General features: G+C 46.0%; 1 protein-coding gene across 1 annotated transcript; it reads right to left on the bottom strand.

The window, feature by feature from the left end:
- Positions 1-8094: 8094 nt before the first annotated feature.
- On the bottom strand, positions 8095-14210 carry LOC144496173 (interleukin-17D-like). The gene is made up of 3 exons (XM_078217164.1): positions 14124-14210; positions 10212-10456; positions 8095-8340 (listed from the first exon to the last, which is right to left on the bottom strand). The coding sequence occupies exons 1-3, from the start codon at positions 14139-14141 to the stop codon at positions 8106-8108; spliced, it is 498 nt and encodes a 165-aa protein (XP_078073290.1). The 5' UTR covers positions 14142-14210; the 3' UTR covers positions 8095-8105.
- Positions 14211-14934: the final 724 nt, after the last annotated feature.

Genomic DNA, 14934 nt, shown 5'->3' with positions numbered 1-14934 from the left:
CGCCGGTTCTCCAACCAGTGTGTAGGACCCCCGTTGACCTGAACAAATCCTAGCCACAGTATGCTTAATATAGTGAAATGCTTCAAGGCGCTTCACAGGAACGATTAACGATTATCAAACAAAAAGTTGACACACATACAGTGCATTGCACTTACACCAATTCCCTTCGTAATCGTAACAATTCTTTTGGTCTCCAAAGGATGCAAAATAGAAATAATATTGCACTGCTCAACTCTTTCTGACAGGAAATATCTTCCATAGCTTTGTCAGGAAATGCCTGTCAGGGGCAGCAGTGCTGCCCTGGGGAAGTACTATTTAGATTAAATTTCTTTACTCAGTGTGTGGTGGGAGTTTGGAACGTGGAAACAGGTTTGATTGAGGTGAGTAACACAGATACATTGAAGGTGTTGCAAGTCGGTTCATGAGGGAGAAAGGAATGGAAGGTTATGCTGTTAGACTGAGATGAGGCTCATGTGAAGCATAATCTTTGTCGCAGGCCAACTGGTCTGTTTCTGTGCTGCAAATTCTCCTGTCACAAGAATGCCCAAAATACAATTACTGTTCATTCATTCACAGAATGTGGCATCATTGACGAGGCCAGTATGTATTGCCCATCCCTAATCCTAAAGTTTCTGTTTCAGTGTCACAAGTATGCTTACATTAACACTCACATGAAGTTACTGTGAGAATCCTCTAGTCGCCACACTCCGGCACCTGTTTGGGTACACTGAGGGGGAATTTAGCACGGCCAATGCAGCTAACTGATGCGCATCAATTGGACACGAGGCACGAAGCTTCGGTAAAAGAAGGCTTTTATTAACTAACAATGGAACTAACAGAACTTTAACACACTATCCCAGACTGAAGAGGTCCCGCCCGAGCAGGGGGTCTTATACCTCTCCCAGGAGGCGGAGCCCGACTGGGATGTGCCACAACAGTAACAACCACAGGTGTATCAATCCCACCCTAGCCCAACAACAACATTAGAACAATCCCACAGTGGGAACCAACGATGGTTCACCACATTCATCCCTCCTTTGAGAAGAAAGGCCGGCGGGGTATGAAAACACTAAAATGTCAACAGATTATAAGTTCAGACGGTCTGGAGGACCGCACCGTCGTTGTGACCTCCTCAATACCGGCGGTGATACCGGAGCAGGTGCTTGCGGTGGCGTTCTCCCTAAAACAGCGTCCAGCTGTTCTCCCACGGACTCACAGGCCGGTTGACCCTGATGAAACGGTAGTGCAGGGGATACCGATACATTCTGCGATGGCGCCGATCTTCGGGGCTCAGGCAAGCTGTGCATTGGAGTAAAACTGTTAAGCACTGGTCCCGGTGCTGTCCGTGCCACGTCCGGGGGAGAAATAAGGGATAAGGGATTCGTCACTGGGGGTATGGGAGCGACAGGAGTTGCTACGTCCCCTGCGGGCGCCAGGTCTCGGATCGAGACTGTGTCCTCTCGCCCGTCAGGATATGCCACATAGGCATGCTGAGGGTTGGCGTGGAGGAGGTGGACCTGTTCGACCAAGGGGTCGGACTTGCGGGCCCTTACATGTCGCCGCAGAAGGACGGGTCCTGGGTACGTCAACCAGGCTGGTAAAGATATCCCCGAGGACGACTTCCGAGGGAATGAGAACATCCTCTTGTGAGGAGTAGCATTGGTTGCCGTACACAGGAGGGAGCGAATGGAGTGAAGCGCATCAGGGAGGACCTCCTGCCAACGGGAGACTGGAAGGCCTTTGGACTTCAGCGCCAATAGGACAGCCTTCCAGACTGTAGCATTCTCTCTTTTCACCTGTCCATTACCCCTAGGGTTGTAACTCGTGGTCCTACTGGAGGCAATCCCGTATGAGAGCAGGAATTGCCTCAAGTCATTACTCATGAACGACGAGCCCCTGTCGCTATGGATATAGCTGGGGTACCCGAACAGGGTAAAAAGATCACGGCATGCCTTTATCACCGTGGCAGTCGACGTGTCCGCACAGGGGACAACAAACGGGAACCGGGAGTACTCATCTATTATGTTCAGAAAGTACACGTTCCGATCTGTTGAGGGAAGGGGGCCCTTAAAATCCACACTCAGCCTCTCGAAGGGGCGAGTGGCCTTGACCAAATGTGCCCGGTCAGGTCGGTAAAAGTGTGGTTTGCATTCCGCGCAAATCCGACAGCTCCTTGTCACCGACCTGACGTCCTCCACCGAGGAAGGCAGGTTGCGGGCTTTGATAAAGTGGTAGAGCTGAGTGACCCCAGAATGGCACAGGTCATTATGGAGGGCGTTCAAGCGATCCTCCTGCGTAGTAGCGCATGTTCCGCGCGAGAGGGCATCCGAGGGCTCATTGAGTTTCCCTGGACGATACATGATATCGTAGTTATAGGTGGAGAGTTCAATTCTCCACCGCAAGATCTTATCATTCTTGATCTTGCCCCTCTGCGTGTTGTTGAACATGAACGCCACGGAGCGCTGGTCCGTGATCAGGGTGAACCGCTTTCCCGCCAGGTAATGGCGCCAGTGTCTGACGGCCTCCACAATGGCCTGGGCCTCCTTTTCCACCGCTGAATGCCGAATTTCGGGGCCTTGGAGGGTGCGGGAAAAAAACGCGACGGGCCTGCCCGCCTGGTTAAGTGTGGCGGCCAGGGCGAAATCAGATGCATCGCTTTCCACCTGAAAAGGGATGGATTCGTCTACCGCATGCATCGTGGCTTTCGAGATGTCGTGTTTCAATTCCTTGAAGGCCAATTGGGCCTCTGGCGTGAGTGGAAAAGTCGTGGACTTAATAAGCGGACGGGCTTTGTCCGCGTAGTTGGGGACCCACTGCGCATAATAGGAGAAGAAGCCTAGGCATCTTCTCAGTGCTTTTGCGCTAGCGGGCAAGGGGAGTTCAGCAAGGGGGCGCATACGGTCTGGATCAGGGCCAATGACCCCATTTTCCACCACGTATCCCAGGATGGCTAACCGGCGCATACGGAATACACACTTCTCCCTGTTGTAGGTCAAATTCAGGCGAGATGCAGTGCGTAAAAAGTTCTGGAGATTTGTGTCATGGTCCTGCTGATCACGGCCGCAGATGGTGACATTATCCAGGTACGGGAAGGTAGCCCGCAGCCTGTTCTGGTCCACCATTCGGTCCATAGCACGCTGGAAGACCGAGACCCCATTGGTGACACCAAATGGAACCCTAAGAAACTGATACAGACGACCATCCGCCTCAAAGGCCGTGTAGCGTCGGTCCTCTGGGCGAATGGGGAGTTGGTGGTAGGCGGACTTAAGGTCTATGGTGGAGAACACCCGGTACTGCGCAATCTGATTGACCATATCAGATATGCGCGGGAGGGGAATTGGTGCGCAAAGATGCAGCAACACAAGGAGCCTGAATTGCTCGTAAATTGTGCCTTGCACTTTCAAGGTTACCACACAACGTCCTAGCACAGGGACAGACCGGGACCTTGATGCCATAGAGATTGTCTGTTTGGCAGGTTGAATCTGGAGTCCACACCTCTTTACAGTGTCAGGGTGAATAAAGCTCTCAGTGCTCCCGCTGTCAAACAGACAATAAATTGCATGACCATTTACCTGTATATCCATCATCGAACAGTCAAGCCTGTGGTGCTTAGCCTGGTTCAGGGTGATCGACGCCACCGTTGGTCCGTGAACGTCACTGCAGGCAGCTGAGGTCGATGCTGAGGACCCCTGCTGGTCGCTCATGGTCATTGTCGACCAAAATGGCCGCCCCCATGAATCGCACATGGTTGAGGGCGCCAAACGTAGCGACTCCTGGTGGTCATCCTCCTCCGACTCCGTCGACCGCAATGGCGTCGTCCTGGACTCGCACGTGGACGAACCCCGTGAGTACTTCCACGACGATGGTGATGATCCCCGTTCTGAAGGGTCACAGGCCATACTGCCGTTCTTGGGCTTCGATCTGCACACCTTCGCATAAGTTACAGACTACCGCTTTAGCGGGACACTTTTGTCGTGGATGCTTGGCTCCTCCGCAGAAGTAGCACCGCGGGCCGCATGGGGCTGCAGCCGTCGTCTGGTCCACATGGGAGCACGCCATAACACTGCACTTCGAGCCCGTGGGGCGAGGAGGGATTTGTGACTGCTCCTGCCACGTTGTTTCCACGTGGTCCTCCGGATACAGGACCAAGCTCTTCGAAGCCGCCTCAAGCATTTCAGCTAATTCCATAGCTTGGGTCAGGTTGAGATTTCCCTTTTCTAGCAGCTTGAGACGGATGTATGAAGACCCGACCCTGGCCACAAACGCATCTCGGGCGAGGTCATACATGTACTGCTCAGCCGACACAGCTTTACAGTCACAGCCCCTGGCTAGCTGCAAGAGCTCATTGGCGTAATCCTCCATGGTTTCGCCCGACTGCCGACGTCGCGTAGCGAGGAGGTAACGAGCGTGGATCTCGTTGGGAGGTTTCGTATAGCGCTTTTTTAAAAGCTCGAGGGCCCTCGGGTAAGTGGTGGCCGCACGGATCGCGAGGTAGACTGTGTCGCTTACCCTCGCATGGAGGACCCGGAGTCTGTCATCATCTGTGGTGACCGCTGCGGAGGCTGCTAGGTAATCTTCAAAACACTTCAGCCAGTGGTCGAAGGTGTTAGAAGCGCCCACCGCACGTGGATCTAGCGTCAGACGTTCTGGCTTTAGGATTTGCTCCATACTCTCTTTTTTTTCCTTCCGTCGAGAGCTTAATGTTAGTTAATAAAATTGATGCGCATCAATTGGACACGAGGCACGAAGCTTCGGTAAAAGAAGGCTTTTATTAACTAACAATGGAACTAACAGAACTTTAACACACTATCCCAGACTGAAGAGGTCCTGCCCGAGCAGGGGGTCTTATACCTCTCCCAGGAGGCGGAGCCCGACTGGGATGTGCCACAACAGTAACAACCACAGGTGTATCAATCCCACCCTAGCCCAACAACAACATTAGAACAATCCCACAGTGGGAACCAACGATGGTTCACCACACTAACCAACACGACTTTCAGACTGTGGGAGGAAACCGGAGCACCCTGAGGAAACCCACACATTCACGGGGAGAACATGTAAACTCCACACAAACAGTGACCCAAGCCAGGAATCGAACCCGGGTCCCTGGCGCTGTGAGGCAGCAGTGCTAACCACTGTGCCAACCATTGTGCCACCATACCACCCCTTGAACTGAGTTGTTGGCTAGGCTATTTCAGAGGACAGTTAAAAATCAGCCATGTTGCTGTGGGTCTGGACTCGCATGTGGGCCAGACCAGGTAAGGAAGGCAGATTTCCTTCCCTAAAGGATGTTAGTTTCATCGTTGCCATTATCAAGACTAGTTTTTTACTCCAGATATAGTTTTTAACTGAATTTAAAATTCCCCAGCTGCCTGGTTGGATTTGAGTGTCCAGATCATTAGTCCAGGCCTCTGAAATACTCGGCTAGTGGGGTAACCGCTGTGCTACCATCCCTTAGGAAGCGGGAAAGATGAGAAAGTTGGGATGTAGTTTGACGGTGCTGTTAATCTCAGGTGAGTCAGTATGTTTGTGGTTTGAAATGAAAATAATGGAGAGAGAAACAGAGTTAACATTTGGAGTCTATGACTTCATCAGAATATTTAATGTTTTTTACTATGCTTCCAGATGAATGCATCTGTAATTGTGCAAGTCACAATCAGCCTTTCCTACAGTTAAACATTTTTCAGGATGTTTTGCTTTTAATGCAAGTACAAACACCACCAAAGTATGGAACTACTTAAAAAGAAATTGATTCAAGGTGTGCCCAGACAGGAAAGTTGTCAAGGAAACCGTCTCTAATGGTGCATAAATATAAAGTTGTATGAAGCCAAGTTGATTGGCAAAGGAACCTGAGGGCACGGGAGAAAGAAAAAATGCTGCCCTGGCAAAGGGTGGTTGGTGGAAGCTGACTCAAAAGTAATGTCCAAAGAGGAATTCAATAAATACTTAGGAATACATAGGAAAAGGGAGAAAGAGCAGAAGTGGGACAAATTGGATAGCTCAAAGATCCAATACAGACACAAAGGGCTGAATGGCCTTCTGAGCTGCATGATTCTATGAAAAGTAACTTGGGTTTTATTTCTCTTTCTATCGTTCTTGTTTTCTATTAGGCTGTGATTTTCTTCTTCCCCCATTACCTATCAGCTGAAGCAGCCTCTTTCCTTCCCCTCTCCCTTATTCTGTCTGCAAAGGTTATTCAAACTCTCTCAGGAAAAATACACAACCAAGTCTGGTATTTTGTTAGGGTCTACTTTAAAACAGGCAGCAAAAGAAAGTTGTAACGGTAGAGACAATTTTTTCTAGGTCTCCTAATTTCCTGCTGTCTCTTAGATTTTGACATAGAGTCATAGAGGTTTACAGCATGGAAAAAGGCCCTCGGCCCAACTTGACCATGCCGCCCCTTTTTTAAACCACTAAGCCACTCCCAAGTGCCCGTGTTTGGCCCATATCCCTCTATACTCATCTTACCCACGTAACTGTCTACACGCTTTTTAAAATTGTATCCGCCTCTACTACTACCTCTGGCAGCTTGTTCCAGACACTCACCACCCTCTGTGTGGAAAGAATTGCCCCTCTGGACCCTTTTGTATCTCTCCCCTCTCACCTTAAACCTATGCCCTCTAGTTTTAGACTCCGAACTTTAGGAAAAGATATTGACTAGCTGATCTATGCCTCTCATTATTTTATAGACATCTGTAAGATCACCCCTCAGCCTCCTACTGATACGTTGAAACATTGCCTTCTTTTACTTTGTGTTTTACTCAATTCAAATTGAGTGCACCTTGCATCTTCCTATTCTGGGTCTTTTCCATTTATCAATGCATTGCTCACAACAATAGCTTGTATTTAGATCATGGAGTCATAGAGGTTTACAGCATGGAAACAGGCCCTTCGGCCGAACTTGTCCATGCCGCCCCTTTTTTAACCACTAAGCTAGTCCAATTGCCCGCATTTGGCCCATATCCCTCTATAGCCATCTTACCCATGTAACTATCTAAATGCTTTTTAAAAGACAAAATTGTACCCGCCTCTACTACTACCTCCGGCAGCTTGTTCCAAACACTCACCACCCTCTGTGTGAAAAAATTGCCCCTCTGGACACTTTTGTATCTCTCCCCTCTCACCTTAAACCTATGCCCTCTAGTTTTAGACTCCCCTTCCTTTGGGAAAAGATATTGACTATCTAGCTGATCTGTGCCCCTCATTATTTTATAGACCTCTATAAGGTCACCCCTCAGCCTCCTACGCTCCAGAGAAAAAAGTCCCAGTCTATCCAGCATTGTTTAAATAGCATCAGTAACTTAATAAGATGTCCCAAGGATGTTTCACAGGAGCTTTATAAAAGAAAGTTTTACGCTGAGTCACGTAATAAGATGTTAAGGATCGGTGGCCAAAAAGCTTGGTCAAAGAGGTGGGTTTTAAGGAGCAGCAGAAAGGAGATTGGAGAGAAGGAGGGGATTGGGAAGGAGAGCATGAGGCCCAAGCAGCCGAAGACATGTCTGCCGGTGATGAGTACTTCAACCTGGAGTGGCAGAAGAGGGCAGAATTAGAGGAATACAGCTATATCAGCACAGGTGGAGCTAGCGGAGATTATACTGAGTGAGGGAGGGTAAAAACACTTCTAGGACTTTCCTTTGGAACCAAAACAAAAATATGAAAAGTACACTGTTTCTCCAAAAAATACAGATCTTTATAAAATGACCAGTTACTATAGAGGAATTTGCAAGTCTGTCCCTGAAGGACAGCCCAATTCAGAACAGTGGAAAATTGCAACACAGTTCAGAGGATTTTGGTGCAATACAATTATTCTGTCAAATACAGGTACAATTACAGTAAGATACATTTGCTGTGGACAATGGATTAGTTAACCCAGACAAAAACAAACTGCTGGAGAAACTCGGCAGGTCTGACAGCATCCGTGGAGAGAGAATAGAGCCAATGTTTCGAGTCTGCTTGACCCTTCGTCAGCTGACTAAGAATCATCCAGACTCGAAATGTTGGCTCTATTCTCTCTCCACAGATGCTGTCAGACCTGCTGAGTTTCTCCAGCATTTTCTGTTTTTATTTCAGATTCCAGCATCCGCAGTATTTTGCCTTTATATTGGTTAGCTCATCTTTGGAGAGATGCACGTACAAGCAACAGCAATGTCAATCCATTTTGTTTCATACCGGAACTTGTGTCCTCCACAGGATGTGCGATAATACACCTGCATGGTTGTTGTAACAGGCACTGAAGCATAATCCAGCGTATGTTTCATTTTACTAAAGCTGATGCAGCCGTGACAGAGACAAACTGCTTCGGGGATCGATTCAGGGATCCGTTTAGGATCTTCATTAATCCTAAACCAGTGGAAGACAGAACTTGTTAAAGTGTAAATATTTTAATTTCAGTTCATGAGCTATATGCATTCTGTAACCTTCCCCACAGACAGAGACACCTCTGCAAAATTTTCTGGCGTAAAGTATTTAAATTTGAAACAAAAAGGCTGAGAGAGTCTTGGTTAGACCCCACCGAGAGTAACTGTAATTAGTTCTGGGCACCACAGCTCAGGAAGAAGTGGGGCAGTACAGATTCACTCAAATGAAAGGGTTAAGTTATGGGGACAGGTTGCGTCGGCTACCTGTATCACCTTGGGTTTGGAAGTAGTAATTTACTTGAGATGTTTAACATGGTAAATTGATTCAGGACAGGAAACTCTTTCTGCTGGTGGGGAGTCCAGAACAACAAGAATGTTAAAGTTCAAGCCAGGCTGTTCAGGGGCAATGTCAGGAAGCACTTCATCACACAAAGGGGAGTGGGAATCTGGAAAACCCTCCCCCCAAAAAGCTGTAGAGGCTGGGAGCTAATTTAAAATTTCAGAACTGAGATTAAAAGATTCTTGTTGGGCAAGGATGTTAAAGCAGTCTAGATAAGAGTTAAGATACAGGTCAGCCTTGATCTAACTGAATGAAGGATATAACAGCACTGAAGGGCTGAATGGCCTCTTTTTGTTCCTATGTTTTTTATTAATTAAAGCACACTGACTATTAATTTAAATATACTGGAAATCCTTCAAGATATAAACTGACAACACTGACTTCGATGTCTGAATTTCTGGTATGTTTCCACCCTGAAGCTAATACATTTTAGCTAAAATGCAAATGCATAATTCTGTTAACATAAAAAAAGTCCCAAGATAATTTCGAGCCTGGCTCTAACTTTAATGTTCTTGTTGTTCTCCAAAATGCTATTGGAGAAATAAAGGCAAAACTTGGTTAAAGATGTAGGTTTCCTTTTATAAAACTCTCTGCTTCTCTTTTACCTCCTGTAAGATGCTGTTTAAAACCTCCCTCTTTGACCAAGCTCGTGGTTATTGTCCTAATATCCCCTTATCATAGAATTGTATATGACGATGTCCTAAGTTGTTTAAGGAGGAGAGGGTGGTGCAAAGGCAACAGGTCACGTACAGGTATTAATTTATAACTTCCGGTTTAGTCTAACATGCTGCTGCACACAGATCACCAACAACCTGTGTTGGTTCCGCCCCCGATGCTGACGCTATAGTTAAGAAAGCCCACCAACACCTGTACTTTCTCAGAAAACTAAGGAAATTTGGTATGTCCACTACAACTCTCATCAGCGTTTATAGATGCACTATAGAAAGCATTCTTTCTGGTTGTATCACAGCTTGCTATGGCTCCTGCTCTGTCCAAGAAACTTCAAAAGGTCGTGAACGAAGACCAGTCCATCACGCGAACCAGCCTGAGACTGTCTACACTTGCCACTGCCTCGGCAAAGCAGCCAGCATAATTAAGGACCCTACGCACGCTGGGCATTCTCTCTTCCACCTCCTTCTGCCGGGAAAAAGATACAAAAGTCTTGAGGGCACATACCAACCGACTCAAGGACAGCTTCTTCTCTGCTGCTGTCAGACTTTTGAATGGACCTAGCTCTCACTAAGTTGATCTTTCTTTACACCCTAGCTATGACTGTAACACTACATTCTGCACTCTCTCATTTCCTTCTCTATGAATGGTATGCTTTGTCTGTATAGTGCACAAGAAACAATACTTTTCACGATAGTAATACATGTGACAATAATAAATCAAATCAAAGATTACCTGCTTATGTTAGGATCTGGAAACAATGGACTTATTATGCTTTTTGAGGCATGGTAATTGCACATAGAGAAAACACAATACTAAATCGCTGTTACCAGCAGATTTCTTACCTGTAGCCCCAAGGTGAGAATGACCTATCCTCAATGTGGGAACTTGCCAGCAGTTGAGGAGACCATTCTGGACAGCTGTTATGTTTCGTTTGGTTATGTCTTCCCAGCTCTTTCAAAATACTCGAAGGATGTGTAACGCTGATCCTTTTCTTTAGCAAATGAAGTGGAATTTCATCTCTACAATCTGAAGGTAATCCCCTATATTGTTTTGCATTAACAACTGCAAGGAAAGCAGTTAACACCATCTGGGAAAGAGAGATCAACTCAATGCACAATGAAGTTGTAAAATATATTTACATAAGTCCTCAGAAAGTACTTCATTGTTTGTGAAGTTCTTTGGGAACCACACCATAAAAATTTCCTTTCCCCTTTTATTAGAACACAAATTAGGAGAAGGATTAGGCCATTCAACCCTTCAAGACCACTTCATTCATAAGATCATAGCTGATCTTCTACCTGAACTTCACCTTCCTGTACTGCAGACACACTCTCAAACCAGCAGGCTCGGGACTGAGGTTGTGCTAGATTTTGGATTTTGTCAGATTTCGGGTCAGGCACTATTTTAATGTTCATGAGATGTAGGTGTCGCTGGCTAGGCCAGCATTTATTGGCCATCCCTACCCTTGGGAAGGTGGTGCTGAGCTGCCTTCTTGAACCACTGCAGTCCCTGAGGTGTAGGTACACCCACAGTGCTGTTAAGGAGGGAGTTCTGGGATTTTGACCCAGCTCCAGTGAAGAAACAGCGATATATTTCCAAGTCAAGATAGTGAGTGGCTTGGAGGGGAACTTGAAGGTGGTGGTGTTCCTATGCATTTTCTGCCCTCATCTTTCTAAATGGTAGGAGTTGTGGGTTTGGAAGTTTTTGCCTGCGGAGTTGCTACAATATATCTGCTGTCAGTGTGTATTTGTGGGTGGGGTGCCAATCAAGCAGGCTGCTTTGGTCTGGATGGTGTTGAGCTTCTTGAGTGTTGTTGGAGCTGCACTCGTCCAGGCAAATGGAGAGTATTCCACCACACACCTGACTTGTGTCGATGTTGGGTAGGCTTTTCAGGGTGAGGGGTGTAGTCAGGTCAGGCGCTGAGTTACTCGCCACAGGGTTTCTAGCCTCTATTCTGCTTTTGTAGCCACAATATTTACATGGCTGGGTCCAGTTCAGTTTCTGGTCAACGGTAACCCCCGGGATGTTGACAGTGGGGGATTCAGTGATGGTAATGCCATTGAGTGTCAAAGGGCGATGGTTAGGTTCTCTCTTGTTGGAGATGGTCATTGCCTGGCACTTGTGTGGCAAGAATGCTACTTTCTACTCGTCAATCCAAGCCTGGATATTGTCCAGATCTTGATGCATTTGGACATAGACCGCTTCAGTATCTGTGGAATCACAAATGGTGCTGAACAGGGTAGATCAGGCCAACCTGGATCAGGTAGGATTAAGGGTTGCTTGGAGCACTGGAATAGACTGCTGCACAAGCGGTGAAGAGGATGACAAATTGGGCACCATGCAGTGCCTAGCCGAATTGACCAGGTAAGTTAATTTTAATTCTAAAAAAAATGATGTATGACACATTTAAAAAATGTCCTGTTTTTGGACAATTCTGGTTTCTTGAGAGTTGGTTTTTAGAGAGTAGCAGTATCCCCATATCCCTTAATTCCCTTACGATCCAAAAACCTCTGTCTACAATATACTCAACAACCAAGCGTACATAGCTCTGCTCTAAATGGTTGACCTCTTATCCTGGGAGTGTGACCTCTGGTTGTAGATTCCCCAACCAGGAGAAACATCCTGCCAGCATCTACTCTGTCAAGCCCTTTACATAATGTAAAGCAAAATACTGCGGATGCTGAAATCTGAAACAAATAGAACTCTGATGAAGGGTCATCCAGACTCGAAATGTTGGCTCTATTCTCTCTCCACAGATGCTGTCAGACCTGCTGAGATTTCCAGAATTTTCTGGGTTTTTTTCCAAAATGTATTTAAAATCACCTCTGATTCATCTAACCTTTAGGGGAAAGGCCTAGTCTACTCAATTTCTCTTCATAAGATAGCCCCTCTAATTCCAGGAATCAGTCCAGTGAATGTGCATTGTATCACCTCTATGGTAAGCATATCTTTTGTTGGATAAGGAGACCAAAACTGTGCACAGTAACCATGGTGTAGTCTAACTGGGGATGTGGATGTCACTGTCTGGTCCAGCATTTATTGCCCATTCCTAAATACCCTTGAACTGAATGGTTTTCTAGGCCATTTCAGAGGGAATTTTAAGATTGCAGTGGATCTGGAGCCACATGTAGGCCAGACCAGGTAAGGATGGCATATTTCCTTCCCGGCTCTGACAAAGAGTCATTCAGACTCGAAAAATTAGCTCTATTCTCTCTCCACAGATGCTGTCAAACCTGCTGAGTTTCTCCAGCATTTTCTGTTTTTGTTTCAGATTCCAGCATCCGCAGTCGAGTCATAGAGGTTTACAGCATGGAAACAACTTGTCCATGCCGCCCTTTTTTTTAACCACTAAGCTAGTCCTAATTGCCTGTGTTTGGCCCATATTCCTCTTACCCATGTAACTGTCTAAATGCTTTTTAAACGACAAAATTGTACCCGCCTCTACTACTACCTCTGGCAGCTTGTTCCAGACATTCACCACCCTCTGTGTGAAAAAATTGCCCCTCTGGATCCTTTTGTATCTCTCTCCTCTCAGCTTAATCCAATGCCCTCCAGTTTTAGACTCCCCGACCTTTGGGAAAAATGTTGACTATCTAGCTGATCTATGTCCCCTCAATATGTTATAGACCTCTATATGATCACCCCTCAGCCTCCTACACTCCAGGGAAAAAAGTCCCAGTCTATCCAGCCTCTCCTTATAACTCAAACCATCAACTCCTGGTAGCATCCGAGTAAATCTTTTCTGTACTCTTTCTAGTTTAATAATATTCTTTCTATAATGGGGTGACCAGAACTCTACACAGTATTCCAAGTGTGGCCTTACCAATGTCTTGTACAATTTCAACAAGACGTCCCAACTCCTGTATTCAACATTCTGACCAATGAAACCAAGCATGCTGAATGCCTTCATCACCACTCTGTCCACCTGTGACTCCACTTTCAAGGAGTTATGAACCTGTACCCCAAGATCTCTTTGTTCTGGAACTCTCCCCAACGCCCTACCATTAACTGAGTAAGTCCTGCCCTGGTTCATTCTACCAAAATGCATCACCTCGCATTTATCTAAATTAAACTCCATCTGCCATTCATCAGCCCACTGGCCCAATTGATCAAGATCCCGTTGCAATCCTAGATCAGCTTCTTCACTGTCCACCATGCCGCAAATCTTGGTATCATCTGCAAACTTACTAACCATGCCTCCTAAATTCTCATCCAAGTCATTAATATAAATGACAAATAACAGTGGACCCAGCACCGATCCCTGAGGCACTCCACTGGTCACAGGTCTCCAGTTTGAAAAACAACTCTCTACAACCACTCTCTGTCTTCTGTCATCAAGGCAATTTTGTATACATTTAGCTACCCGTGAGATTTAACCTAATGCAACAACCTACCACCTTGTCAAAGTAGATTGTAGATTGACTTTGGTTGAAAAATGTAAACTCTACTAAATGTAAATTCTTGCTAAAGTCCACGTAGACAATATCAACTGCACTGCTCTCATCTACCTTCTCGGTTACCCCTTCAAAAAAAAGTAATTTGCTTTTATCTTATTATTTTGCAAAGTACTGTAATTGCTTAACGTTGCTGCCATTTCCTTATTCCCATTATGATTTATCTTGTTTCTGCCTCTAATGGACTTTTGTTATTCTTTTCTATTCTTCACACCAGTAAAAACTTTAACTCTCTTCCTTTCATCAATGTGTCTGCTCGGATAGGCTCACAATAGTTAAAGGTAATTGAAATATACTCACCAATGCTTGTGAGCACATTTTCCTATTCGCTCCAGACACCACTACCTTCTCAGTCAGTTTTCTCTCCGTCCCTGCTATTGTTTTCTGTCCGTTTGCTCTTATATTTATTTTGACAATCCTGAAGGAGGAGTTACAAATCCAAAAGAGCAAAATCTTTACTTTCTTCAAATGACGAAGTTTCTTAGGCAAATTTTTAAAATCAGAACCTGCAAAAACATGTCTTTGAATAAATCTGATCAAAGATAGACAAGTGTTCTTGTCCATTCAAGCACTGAAACAACTCAGGACTGCACTGCAGTTTACTAATATAACTAAATTAGATACCCACAAATGCATTGAACATAGCAGAGAACTAACCCAACCACATGGGTATGTTAAGGCAACAATTCAATCCCATGAGCGGCACGGTGGCACAGTGGTTAGCGCTGCTGCCTCACAGCGCCAGGGACCCAAGTTCGATTCCTGGCTTGGGACATTGTCTGTGCGGAGTCTGCACGTTCTCCCTATGTCTGTGTGGGTTTCCTCCAGGTGCTCCAGTTTCCTCCGACAGTCCGAAAGGCGTGCTGGTTAGGTGGATTGGCCATGCCAAATTGTCCCTCAGTGTACCCGAACAGGCACCAGACTGTGGCAGCTAGTGAATTTTCACAGTGACTTCATTGCAGTGTTAATGTAAGCCTACTTGTGACACTAATAAATAAACTTAATAATAGTGAGCGACTCTAATTTCAGATACAATAAGGAGACTCCCCAATTGCACAGTTATAATAGTGAGACACCACATTAAAGATAAAACAGGGGTCACCCCAATCCC

The sequence above is a fragment of the Mustelus asterias genome, chromosome 7 (genome assembly GCF_964213995.1).
Source record: "Mustelus asterias chromosome 7, sMusAst1.hap1.1, whole genome shotgun sequence".
In the NCBI taxonomy this organism is placed as follows: domain Eukaryota; kingdom Metazoa; phylum Chordata; class Chondrichthyes; order Carcharhiniformes; family Triakidae; genus Mustelus; species Mustelus asterias.
The sequence above is the reverse complement of the archived record's forward strand: the minus strand, read 5'-3'. Positions and strand labels throughout refer to the sequence as shown.